The following is a 13,967-nucleotide window of genomic DNA, read 5'->3' as shown; positions in this document are numbered from 1 at the left end:
GCACTGAACGGTGCGCGGCGTTTTTATGTAAATACGCATTTGGTGCCGCAGCTAAACGTCGCCTCCCCTCTCTCTCTCTCCCTCCCGTCTCCCCACAGCCTTTCGCGCGACGGAAAAAGTCGCGTTTGCTCTCTATATATGGAAAGGAGAAAAGAGACGCTTAATTCTACAGCCCTTCAGGGAGCACGGCGCAGAACGCGCGTTTGCTCTTCGACGTGCGTTCGCTCCCTGTGTAAGCGCGCGTCCCTCGTGCCCTTTCACTTGCACATACAGCGTCCGGAGCGCGGCGACGATTTCATCGCGGTTGACGTCATACAGGAACCTCACGGCGACGGCGACGGCAGTAATCCGCTTTGGAGTGTCCATATAATTGCTATCGAAATAAAATTGGGCGTCTCTGCAGGGCGCGCATCTATTAATGTGACGCGAGTTGCTTATTGTGGGCGCGCTTCTAGCGTTATTCAAGTGTCTGCTTAAGAAATTTACTGTATCCGTCTTCAAGGATAAGCTTTTCTGGATGATATTTTCTCTGCTGATAAACACTGTAAAAGTGGAAGGTCGACTACGGGTTTATTTTTTCACCGAATAGTATTTAATCTAGCTTTCTGAGTATGAACCAGACATATATAATTCTCACTGGCGTTGGTAGCCGATTAGTGTTGCGATCTCTTTCACCGCTGGTCTCTGCAAACGACTGCATGTTCTACAAGGTTGTGCTAAATTATGGGGTTTTACGTGTCAAAACTACGATCTGATCATGAGGCACGGCGTAGTGGGGGACTCCAGAAATTTGAACCACCTGGGATTCTTTAACGTGCACGTAAGTCTAAGTACACGGGTGTTTTCGCATTTCTCCCCATCACAAGGTTGTGCTACCATAACCTGGTAGGACTTAAAGCTACAGCCATGTGGCAAAGAAACTGAAAGGTCCTGTAAAAATATTTTTGCCGGTTGTATGTTTTTTTGGAAAGTGTGACCTTTTCCGTGTTTCGCGCAGGTTCTTCAATGGTGACGCACCTTTCGTCGTTACAAATGACCTGGATCTTATAGAATACGTGTTCATGCGGAATTTCAAAAACTTTGCGGATCGTGGTGTAAGTGGCCGTCTGCATTATCGTGGTTTTTCTGCTGCTTACGCAAAAAATGTTTCGCAGTCAGTATAGTTTTCAAAATACTTGTGTGAATGGTCTTTAATGGTCATTAAGGATCCTTTTTTTTCGCATTCGCAGTTTACAATGATGACGGACCAGATGCATCCCGTGTGGGGAAAGGCCATTATACATGTCGGAGGCTTCGAGTGGAAGAACATCCGAAGCACAGTCTCCTACAGCATGAGCGCTGCCAAATTGAAGAGGGTAAGAAGCGGATTTCAGAACTCACAGCAACACAAGTGCTCGGATCACTTACCTTTCTTACAGAAGCCAGAAGCCGAAAATATGCTCGAAGATAGAGACATCATTGTACGGCGAAGGCTGTGGGAGAAAAATCTTGCTGAATGAGACTACCTATAGCCTAATCTCCAATCTAGAGTGGCAGTTGTAGTTACAAGTACGTGTGCAATGCAACTCTGAATTGAGGCCAGTGTCCCTCAGACTGGACAGAAACAAGAATTTTTTATTTATTTTTATTTATTTCGGCAATAATTGGGGTCCACGAATGTTTAATTGTTTCTAGTGCATGATGAAATTGTAGTTTGCAGGCAGACAGTGGATCGCTATTACTGTTATTTTCACACTGTAATAGGCACAGATTGCACCGCCTTTTCTTGTGCACTTATGGGGAACCAGCGCTAGGCAAGAGACACCGCGGCAGATTAAAGGGACACTAAAGAGAAACAGAAGTTCAGCTGGAATAAAAGAGGGACCTTTAGGAATGCACGCAGTTTTTGTTAGGTGCCTAAATATGAGTTATTAGTGGAGAAATTCGTAAACAAAGACCAAATATCTCTTCCTCAATTGCCCTCAACCCACATTTGGTGCTGAAGCAGTGTCGTCACGGATTTCATTGCTCTCAGCGAATCAGAGGGCGCCATAATACGTCACTGCTTGCATTAACGACCGAAGCACTGGCTGCACCATAGGCTGCAGTGCCGGTGCATTTGCGCTTGCTGCTAGTTTTGCTTATGTGTTCTGTGGCCTCGATGGATACCGTTGCTGACGCTGAACCTTGCAACGAAGAACTCGCCTGGGAAGCAGGACTGCATTTCAGCGACTTCAGTGAAATGGAGCGCGAAAAGATCTTCCGTGCTCGCGCGACAGGTGTTGTTGTGCCGTACTGTGTGCCTATCATCGAGGCGACGGGAGCTCCCACATCTCCGTGACGAATCAAGAATTCGACGCGGGGGACTTCAAGAAGCACCCAGCCATATCCGCGACGAATCAGTTCTACGCGGGGGACTTCAAGCAGCACCGGTCATCTTCGCGATGAGTCAAGAATACGATGCGGCTGATGTTAGCACTCGCCCCGTCTGGTGACTGTCGACGAGGAGCCGCCAAGGGGATGTAAGGAAGAACCAGCCCATTGTTAGGAGAGAGTTGCCACCAGCCGCCGCGTTGGTCTGGTGCGCTCTTACTTCTATTATCAGCTATTACCAGCTATTACCTGCTATATATGTACACATCTGTACATACTGTATAAAGCTTTCGTTTCCTCTTCGTAAGCTCCAACAGTCCGTCTCTCGTCGTCGACCCCGAGTCGCAATAGTGTTTCCGCGTACGATGGCGGTGAGCCGCCGGTCGCGCCGACGGAAAGGGAAGCCTCGTTTTTGTCGACGGAAGGCGAGGCGTCCGGTCCGCCAGGCGACGATGTCCCCAACGATGTTCCCGTCAGAAGAAGCGTTGAAAGTTGCGCGCATACTCGGTATAGATTTTTTCGTGACTTTTTGTAATGACATTCAGCACCCACCGAGCAGGCAGTTTGCTGCTGAAGGGGCACCAGTCGGGGATTCGATGAAGGCGACATTGAGGGAACAGCTGCTCGAGAAAGGACTGGCCTCTGGGACACGCCGACAGGCTTTCCGAGGACAGGATTATATACATATTGCGAAGGCGAGAAGTGCAGAGGGCACACCATCTGTTTCTTTGGCTCTGTTGCCGTTTTATCATCGGTCATTGCGAAGACCGGAGCTCATCGCGCTGCACCACATGAAAATACACAGTCGGGTCACACTGCCGCTTCCATTGAGCAAGCGCCTTAGGCCGTTTATACAGCCCTCAACACTACGCACACGAGGCATTTTCTGGCTGTTTCCTGCGAAGTCGATGCTTATAGAGCCACGCAACACGCAACCAAACACTGCAACACTGTAGAGCGGAGCAGGCGCGCGCGACGATGCATGGCGCAAAAACGAAACTATCACGACCACATGTAGCGCCATGCCATTTTTTCTTTTTACAGCGAATCTGTTAAGGGCTCAGTCGCCGAAGGTCGTGTCCGCGTGTAAAAAAAGAAAAAAAAAAACTCTCATTGGCTCGAGTATATTTTGTTTGGCACTTTTAACATTTCAGTCTGAGAAGAGAGAGAGAGAGAGAGAAACGAGAAGGGAAAGGTAGAGAGGTTAACCAAGGACGTGCCCGGTTGGCTACCCTTCGCTTGGGGAGAGGGAAGGGGGAAGAGTAGATAAGGAGCGAGAATATAAACAAAATCATAAAACGTCAGTCATTCACTGAGTCAGTCGCAGAGGAAGGTCCACTGTCACAAGCGGTGATACAGTCCAGTCTCCTTCAAGAAGTGAAGAAGAGCTTTTGTGGCCTTTCGCATGCAAGAATGCGTAGGCCATGGTCTGAGAAGATTTAACATAAAAGGCATGCGCTGCCGGTGTGTTGCTTCATGACGTTTGTTTATGGGCTGTCATTATCAAAATTCTCAGGACCTGTATAAACTTGGACATGTATCAGCACCAGCAACGCGTAGAACTGTTGCCGACGACGGCGGCGTTTTTCCCGCGTTCGCACCGAGTGCGCGAGGCGTTGGTTACGTGTTTATGAAGAACGTGCCAACCTATGGCAGTGTACCGTAGCGACCATAAGAACATGGTCCCTGTTGTCACTAAATAATTGAAAACCACTGGATCATATATAATTGTCATTCTCTCATATATATTTTCATTCTTTATTAGTTCAAATAACCAATTACACCATCCCATCTTAATAGTCATAATTCACACCATAGTACAACTTCGCTGGTCTTTCATCTCCACCCCAGGCTTACAGTGTTGTTGTTTAATTTTGCGCTGAACTTTACTTCCTCGCTTCAAACGGTTGAAAATGCTGGTAAATGCTGCTTGTGTAGGTTTAAGGTGTATTTCATTTTGCGTTTTATCAACAGAGATAAATCGCTCTCGATCAATCGCGACCGTACTGCGTTTGTGATCTCCGACGTCCCGAAGTGTAATGCGGGAAATACGAAGGGGCATGGGCACCTATCCTTCAGTTTTTCGATAGTTTCTCGCTGATTAAACCTCTGCTCGCATTAAGAATGGTATGACTGTAATCGTCAAAGGATAACCTACTGTTAAAGCTAAACGTACGGTTTCTCTATCGGTGTCCCTTTAAGTGTGAAACTAAAATATGCTGAAACCACCTGGTGGGGAGGCCACGAAAATGCCACGACATTTTTAACGATAACAGGCGCAAGCCTGTATCAATGATTGCTGTAGCTCGATTCGTCCAGTCAAGCTCTGTCCATGGCTTCTACGTTCTAGCACAACGGTGCCCAGTCAGGTCAGAAGCTGTACACGAATGCCTCCAATGAGCGGTGAATTTGCTGACGCGAAATCGCAGCACGTGCTACTGAAAACTTTCATCCGCTCTCTAGGCTGTGTTTTGCGGCGCTGTTGTTGGAACATGGACTATCAGGGCTGGATGCCCATAACTGCCCATCGATGTTCGTTTAACATTCGGCTCTAACATTCGGCTTAACATTCGGTTAAGTTGTCTTACAGTTGGCGTTCTGTGTAGAAAATCAATGAACACAGGCGTACCCGTGAGCAAAAGTATGCGGACCGAAGGTTCGCCGTAAAATATTTTGCCATTGATGTAAGCACAAGGAATGCATAAGAATAAACATTGTTGCTTTGAATATGTGGACTATGTTCTGCACTCTTAAGACAAGGCTTGGAGGACTGGATCACAACTGCATGAGGAGTGCAGGGAAGCTGTTTACGTTGATGAAAGCACAGTGGTTTCAAAGAACTGGTAAAGAAAAGAAACTATCGCATTAGTAGTACTTTTTATTAATGCCTATATTTTACATCAAATGAGGAAATGAATGAATGCACAATGTAAAGAAAAAGAAAAAAAAAGATGGGCAGTTTCGCCCAAAAGGCGGAGAATCGAGAGCGATAGTAATGTTCATAGCCGTGCTTGAACTCCTAGGATGGTGTCCTAACTACACGCACTTGCCATATGTTGGCACGGTGCATTACGCAAAGCAACCCTATAATTTGTCCTAAGTGCCCGGCATCTGTGTCGCCAGCGGACATTCGCCATATTTTGTGGCTGTGCCTGGTGCCAAGGATATTAGGCACAAGATAGCCAGGAAAGACAAACTAAAGCCGAATGTGGCCGATGACTTTGCCCGTTGGATAACGGACAGCACGCTCGCTAAATCACTGCAACAGTACCTGCACCAAACAGGGCCGCCATGCATTTATTTGATCCCCTTCGTTAATTTTTGAGACAGGTGTTACGATAAGTCTGCAACCTGCAACTCAGCAAGAATGCCAGTGTACTGCGCTTGGTACGCAACGCTCGTGCCAGCAGCGGAAAACAGAGCTTTGCGGTGGCTCCACCAGCGAGCCGATTGAGCACAGATTGACGGCACGTCTACCTCGCTTTGTCGTTTTTGCAGCAAAACGCACTCCGCGTCTGTCGAGACCCTTTAACCAACGGCGCGCGTGCCACGATATCGGAACAGCGCGGTGAGGACATCTGAGGTGGCGGTGATGGCGTGTGAATACAGCTCATGCGTCCGTGCAATAAAAAAAAAACACTGTTTTAATATAGAGTGAATATAGAATTTTAATATAGAATCGCCCCCGGAGGCCGATGCCCGACGAACCATCAACTCCTTATGGGAGTTTGTGCACGAGGCAGGCTTGACCGGCAGGTTATGAATGTGTAGTGTTTTTTTTTCCCTTGTGAACTCCGCCATTGACCCTTACCCCTGCTTAGGCCATTGAGCCATCCTTTTCAATAAAGTTAATTCTCTTTAATATAGAATGAGGAATTATAGTGCCTCGAATCAGCGCTTTCTCCGAGTGAAACTTCGAGCATCTTATCTGGCCTGCCATGACGAAGGTTCAGCGACTATGTAGGGCATGTTTCATTAACACTCCTTGATGATGATATGGCTATGCACTTAGTCATAAAGTTACGATACTCGCTTTTAATGCGTGGTTATCAACGCAGTGTTGTTCTCCAGCGAGATTTTTACGCCTTCGACAATAAAACTGATCTTCTATTATGCTTTATCGGAGCATAAAACTCGTGCTTTAATTGCATTCTTTGCATATGAAGCAGTTAATCGCATTTTGTACTTTCCAATCGCACAAGATGAAAATGCAATCTTTGTAGCTTACATCTCGCCGAGGGAATCTTGTTGACTACTACACCACCCTACAATGAAATGTGAAGTGAGCAGTGTGGTCTATTGCTTATGTTACATGTAGCAACTGGTAATTTAGAATTCGAGCTTACGCAGAAACTGTAGTGACGTGTAGTATGGTTGCACTTGATTTCAGGCGTGATGGGAATACAAGCTTAACTACCGTCACTTTGTGATCAAAAGTAGACTTAATTGTAGCCAATACTTATCTTCAAATATTAAAGACTAGCAGATACTTTGTGAGCTGAAGTTTCTTATTCAAGTGTTTTGTTTAAAAGAAAAGCCACGGGACGAGAAAGCAAACTGTACCTTGCAAGTGCACCGTGATCTTCTGCCAATTTTTCCAACTTTGTGTAATACTCACCGCACTCTCTTCAAAGAGACGAAAAGCCTATACCAATAAATATTTCGGTTTATCTGTGAAATTGCAATTGCCGACATCGATTTATTCACCTCTTAGATGATGTCGCACCTCGAAGAAAACGCTGACATCTTCATAAAATCTTTGGAAGAGTATGCCGACACGGGCAGGGAGGTGCACATGAGGCCAAACTTTGAGCAGCTCTCCATGGACTACACGGCCCGAGGAGCGTTCGGCATCAAGGAGCATTTCCAGGGGCAACCCGACCACCCGCTCATAAAGGTCGCCAGGAGTGTCCTCAGGGGCGTCATGAAGGGACCGCTGCACATGATCGCACGTACGTCTCTTCTTGAACCATTGTGCAGTTTGGACCAATGCTAAGCGGAACACTTGATTTCTATTTGGGACCACTTCAAAACTAAATTATGTGGTTTTACGTGTCAAAACCATGATATGATTATGATGTGCGCCATAGTGGAGAGTCCCGGATTAATATTGATCAGCTGGGATACCTTAAAACTTGCACCAAAATCTAACTATACGACTTTTCTTGCATTTCGCGCCTTCGAAGTGCAGCCACTGCGACCGGCCATCTAACACGCGACTTCGAGCTCAGTAGGACCTTAAGACCCTTAAGTATACGTGCTTTTGCGCCGAGATAAGGAGACTATTAGGGGAAATATTCTTCAACAGAAAAGACTATACCAGGTGCCATCAATTTAGATTTGAAATTTTATTTCCGCAGTCATCACTGCTTACATAGCGGTTGGATTTTGCGTCATACTGGATCACCCGGTACATGTTGAGGCAAGTGCGCATACAATTCCCCACAAAGAAAGCCGAATTGGAATATGCACCCCATGACGAAGTTCCTGTCAAACGACCACATCTCCTTCATCAGCTTAAAGATTACAGGCAAGCAGTAGAAGCAAGCCACTTCGACAAGAATATTCTAGGAGGAAAATGAACGAGTACGCTTACGAAAAGCTTCGACGGCGAGATAATTACCGCCGTATCTGTGCCTATGATTTCCTCAGTGCATATCCTTTCTTTTTGCTTATGTTCATCGCAATAAAGCCAACAAGGTAGTTACACAGACAAGTTCCTTCCGAGATGCCCAGATTCCTCCTCTCACTCACAATACAATCATCTAGAGGATTTAGCCGGCCATGTGCAATTTTGCCGAAGGTGCTGGTACAGAACTTCTGCACTAATCTTGCTTGAACATCTCTCAAGCGACTACATCAGCTATGAAGCTTTATGAATAGTACTTCACGTTAAGTTCTGTGATGTTGTGCTGCAGCTAGACGCAAATATTCTAGTATTATCAGCAGTTAACTCTTCACTGACATATCTTTGTAGCTTCTATCGAGTAACGAAGGTGAATTACGTTATGGGTGACTTATAGAAAAAAAGCCGGCAGATCCCACGCCCTGTGAGAATCGATGTTATGCGAAGCAGTGTGCGGGAACCTACCAAGTTAACGACCATGAGAGCGCCAAGACGTAGGCGGCTCTGACATTCATGTCATGACATTGATATCATGAGTCCTCAGTAGTCCCTTTAGCCACAACTAAGAGACCCTAAGGTGAAAGCCTTAGTCATCTTTTGTGTTTCCTTCACTTAGTACCCACGTCCGAACACATTTCAGTGTTTTATAAGTGTTAATGTTTTTTCGCTGAGTCATTGTCATTTTTGTTCAGTCAAGGTCATGACTATGACTTCGACCAACATACTTTGCCTTTCCCTTCATATATAGTGCCCAATCCGAACCCATTCCATTGGTTTTTGAATGCTATACTCTTTTCGCTGATTCATTGTCAATTTTGCTGAGTCATGCTCATGACTATGACTTCTACCATCACCCTTTTGTGTTTCCTTCACTTATTACCCACGTCAGAACCCATTTCAGTGGCTTATGAGTGTTAATGTTTTTTCGCTGAGTCATTGTCATTTTGGTCATTCATGGACATGATATGACTTCTACCAGCATCCTGTAGTGTTTCCTTCATTTAGTACCCACGTCCAAACCCATTTCGAGTTGTTTTTGAGGGTTAATCTTTTTTCGCTGAGTCATTGTCATTTATGATGTGTAATGCTGATGACTATGATTTCTACCATCATCCTTTAGTGTTTCCTTCACTTAGTGCCCACGTATGAACCCATTCCAGTGATTTTTGACTGTTAATATTTTTTCGCTAAGTCATTGTCATTTCTGCTACGTCATGCTCATGACTAGGACTTCCACCAGCATCATTTAGTGTTTCCTTCACTCAGTAGCCACGTCCGATCCCATTTCAGTGGTTTTTGAGTGTTAATCGTTTCGCTGGGTCATTGTCATGACCATGTACATGACACGCATGCCATTGTATTTATGTCATGACCTATCACTTATGTTCGTCATACATTCCTGTCATACTGTGACAATTTTGATGCATACCAAGTCAACGAAACACCATGAGAGCTCCAAGACGTAGGTGGCTGTTTCATGACCTACATGACACGTATGTCATGACATTCATGTCATGACATACATAATTTATGTTCGTCATATACTTTTGTCATAGTATACCAATTTTGGTACACACCAAGTTGACGAAACGACCATGAGAGCACAAAGTCGTAGGCAGCTAGATAGATAGATAGATACTGTCAAAGTAGCCATGTTCGCCAAGAAATGCTTCGCATTTAAAATAAATAACATACTCGTATACGCCATTTTACTTGTACAGCTTGGTTCCCATGCACTGTACGAAGCATGACACTTAGTATTTTTATCGCTCTACAGGTTGTCTGAAATTATAGGCCTTATTATTCTATGTTGCATGAGATAAGGCTCTGTCTTCTACTGTGCGACGGATCTCTTCTGAATGACATGCCCATCAAAAGTAATAGCAGCGCATTCTCTTTTTCTATATTACTAGAGTGCAGAATTCAGTACACGGACTAAATAATTTGCAAGCGCCATAGCTGCTTCCACCAAGGTGGTCTAAACTGCGTAGGAAAACATTGATGTAAAATTTCTCACACATGAAGAGTGTTGTTATAACGCTAGCCATTACTAAAAATGATAATAAATGATTGAAGGAGCGAATGTGCATAGGATGATGCAATATTCCCGCCATGACAAGTATGGTTCATAACAGGCAAGTAAAAGAATTGTTGCAAGATTATGCTTGCAACACAGGGGCCAGAAATTTATGATAGCATTGCCAAAATTACCGTGCTCGAGTCCACACTATGACTCAATAAACAAATTCTAAAAAAATACAGAAGTTTCGTTTCACTGCTGCAAAAGCCATGACATTGTTCACTGTTTCTCTGGACTACATGCGTTGCGATAGCTTTTCAGAGGGCACAACAAGCTTCAGAATATTAATGAACCATCTTACTCGTTTGTTCTGATAATGAGAGAGTTTTGTTTAGAATTCAGTGAAAGCCTAATTAATACCCAAAGGAATGAATTCCTTTAACTGCGTGCAAGTCGCCAATTACTGCTGCGATGTTTCTCTTTTCAGAGAGCACAACAAGATTCAGAAGATGGATGAAACCATTTTACTGGTTTACTCTGATGATAGGAGAGTTCACGTTCGACAGACTCTGCAAAGAAACGACGACAATAATTGAAATGAGGAAGAAAGACCCCTCCGTACGTGTTCCACTTCGCTGAACGTTTTGAGCTGAGCTCGGGAGAGAGAGAAATAGATCTTAAATTGAAAAAGAAGATGGAATAGAGAAAGAAAGCTGCAGTTAGGGTTTTTGGACTAGCAGTGGAAAAGGGCTTCGTTTCTCGCAATTAAAAAAAGAAAAGAAATAGAAAAGAAATGATTCAATTTGATTTAGGGCAATCCACACTGAAAACATTGCGATATTTGACATGTTCACGTCAGAGCATACCGACTCTAGCAGCGTCTGACAGCTGATCTAAGCGGTACGGCTTAATAATATCGGAACAGCGCGAACGATGAGACAAAAAACGAGGGACAGGACAACTGTGTTTTGTCTCTTCTGTCCTGACAGGACAACTCGGTGCCCTGTCTCTTCTTTATTGTAAAATCCTTTGCGCTGGTTTACTTTTATGATTATTGTTTTTCTGGGTGAATCTTATATAGTAGAATATTTACCTTGTCAAGGGATTGCAGGAATGTGCTTGATAAAGAAAGTCACGCATTCTTCTCAGAAAGCCCACTTCGATCTCCGAAAAAAAAATTGTTGTTGCTCGGCTATCGAACACGGTAGCACAACCATATTGCGCCGGTCTGGTGGATTTTCTGGTTTACATTCTAGGACGTAGTATATTTTTTTGCCTAGCCAAGGGGCTTTCCTTTCGAGGAATCTGCATGTACATTCGTTTGAAACATTCTTCTAGCAGACAGGTGGATGACACCATCTCTTTCGTGATATCGTCTCCACCGTGCTTGGTCATTCAAGACGCATTGATTTAACTTAAAACAGGCAAAAAGGAGAGTGCTTATGTGAAAATCAAGGGGACGTATTGAGTTAGGCTAACTGGAACATGTCAGTTTTAACTACAATGTGTGCAATATAAAAGTAACTCGAAGGAGAATTGTGTTAGCTAGTGTACATTCGTATTTTTTTCATTGCAGCCTAGAAAGTCCGATATACTTCAGAATCTGATTGACGCAGAGGACGCAAATGGAATTGCGAAAAGAAACGGTGTACGTCACTCGAACGGTAATTCACGCTCATTGGTCCTTCATTGTGGTATTATCTTGGGCATTTGTAGACCCTATTGGAGACGCACGAGTTGGCGATTATAGACGACTTACACCCCTAAAATAAACATTCCAAAAAACCACTTTACGGACTCATTTTGCGTCAACATTGGTGACGTAATTATGGATGTGCCAAGTTTGGCTAAACCGTCTAAATTTTTCGGCTCCACTGTACTGCACCAGAAGACTGTAACGATTCTGTTCCAATAGTATTCCTTCTTGAACTTCGTTAGAGCATAGTCCGAGCCGCGGTCCACCCACGTTATCAACGGCATTGGCCGGCCGTGAACAGTACATGATAAGAAAGGAATAAAATTTAGGGAAAAAAATTCGTTATACCAGACCAATCCGGAATCATGCCTGACTTGAGCCGCTCATCCTTCACTAAGCATACCCGTGGTATAACGTATGGTGGTGTGGCAATATGGCAGATTATAACTGAATCATGGGGTGTACCGTCTGAAGAAGGAAAGAAATCAGTGACTTTTGTATGGCGATATTAAAATGTTAGTCCAATGTTATCGTTGTAGCTTCTAAGGTCCGTTTTGTGAAACAAGGGCAAACATATACCTGGCTCAAATATTTATGAGACGCTTCATCTGCTGCGGGGAAATAGTAAAAGAAACAGCTTATGATGATGGCAAAAAAAAAGACAGAAGACTTGTGCGATCTTGCAGAATCGTGGCGAAATTTCCAGCTAAGTTTTTGCAGCAGTTGCATTTAGGATTTCAATTGCCTGTAATAAAAACACACACTTTAAAACGTTGCGCACATACGAATCACTCGTTTGAAACGTAGCCTGCATAAAACGTTTTCGAGCCCTTTAATAAATTTCTATAATACATAGCTATAATATCCCCCACTCCCTCAATTTTCAACAAACTTGATTTCTATGGATGTTATAGTTCTCACAGTAAAGGTGTACAGGTACGTAAGTTATACGCCGTTCATAAAACACACTTTTAACGCTGAATAAGTAAGTTATTGCAAAGGCTGTATTTACCCACACACTCATAACTTTATCTTGTTGGCGGGTAGTTCTACTGCGTAAGCTTAGGCGTAAACAACGTTATATTTGACGTGTAAATTTGAGAACCATGTCATTCAATCACCTGTCGCGCAATTACACAAGCGAATCCTTGGTTTTTGGTACCTCGACGACGGCCTTCTCTTTAATGTCGGCTTGCAGGAAAGCATTTCAAACTGCGCATTCCCTGAAAAAAAAGAAAAAAAATGCAGCATGCACAGAGAGAGGGAGAGAAATAAGACGAGATGGATACAACGAACTTATATACTGTGCACCGTCCTGCCGTTATTTGCCTGCTCTTCACACACATACAAAAATCGCATAGACGAGTAGATTGCCTGCATTTTCTACAGATATCTGCGAGTATACCAGTGCAGCAGTCACAGTTCTCGCTAAAGTTACGCAGCTGTCAGCTTCGCGTGTTTTTTGTATACGTACGTGAACCATTCTCAAGTGTAAACGCAAGCAGCTAGCATCTTCGCCACGTTGCTGTGCTTTAAATAGTACTCCATTCGATGCTTCATTTTCTTAGCCAACTGCTGTTAAAAAAATCTGCACACACATATATCAAAGCAACTGGGCGCAGTGCCCAATTACAATTTCTAGTTAGGGCACAAATGAACTCCTGGTTTACTCTCATTGCGGTTGTTTGCATCGCTTAACTATGTTACACATTTTTGAGAATCTGCATTGCTTTTAATGTGAAAACATTAGGAGTAAGTGTCACATTATATATATATATATATATATATATATATATATATATAGATGTGTGTAGAGAGAGAGAGAGAGAGTTCGAGAAAACGCATTGCTCTGGCATTTACCGCTAAACCGCCTTTGAAATTTTTGGACTAATGTTTCTTTCCTACACAGGAGCTTCCATACAGAAGCAGGGGTCGGCGCAAGCAATAGCCACTAGCGCAACAGTGGTGTTCATCGGCGGGTAAGAATGAAAAAGAAACATCTGTATACATTGCTACTTGAGTTCCTCCATCATTGCACATCTGAAGGGCATGCTGTTAAGCCTGATGTAAAGAAATGCCACCGGTCAGCAAAAGATTAAGAAAGGTTGCTGGATTGTGTACATGTTCAAGTAGGCAAATGTAAAGTCTTCTAAAAATAATAATATGTGCAACAGCTGAAGAGAAACCTCTGAACTCGTGTAGTAGTGCTGTTCTGGTGATATTGTTGAGCATACAGGTTAATGAGAATGGCGGATACCACCGATCAGTGATTT

General features: G+C 43.9%; 1 protein-coding gene across 8 annotated transcripts in view; it reads left to right on the top strand.

The window, feature by feature from the left end:
* Window positions 1–13,967, top strand: part of LOC119448445 (cytochrome P450 3A6-like) — a 105,580-nt gene that overhangs the window by 16,266 nt on the left and 75,347 nt on the right. For 5 of the 8 annotated variants that reach the window (XM_049665369.1, XM_049665370.1, XM_049665365.1 and 2 more), the window contains exons 4-9: window positions 998–1,094; window positions 1,230–1,355; window positions 7,067–7,304; window positions 10,486–10,616; window positions 11,575–11,662; window positions 13,604–13,673. In XM_049665369.1, the coding sequence (XP_049521326.1) occupies window positions 998–1,094; window positions 1,230–1,355; window positions 7,067–7,304; window positions 10,486–10,616; window positions 11,575–11,662; window positions 13,604–13,673 (750 nt within the window). The remainder of the gene's footprint in view (window positions 1–997; window positions 1,095–1,229; window positions 1,356–7,066; window positions 7,305–10,485; window positions 10,617–11,574; window positions 11,663–13,603; window positions 13,674–13,967) is intronic. The other 3 variants (XM_049665367.1, XM_049665366.1, XM_049665364.1) reach the window with 3 other exon arrangements.

This window comes from Dermacentor silvarum, chromosome 4 (assembly GCF_013339745.2).
Source record: "Dermacentor silvarum isolate Dsil-2018 chromosome 4, BIME_Dsil_1.4, whole genome shotgun sequence".
Lineage (NCBI taxonomy): Eukaryota > Metazoa > Arthropoda > Arachnida > Ixodida > Ixodidae > Dermacentor > Dermacentor silvarum.
This window is presented reverse-complemented; position numbering and strand designations above follow the sequence as displayed.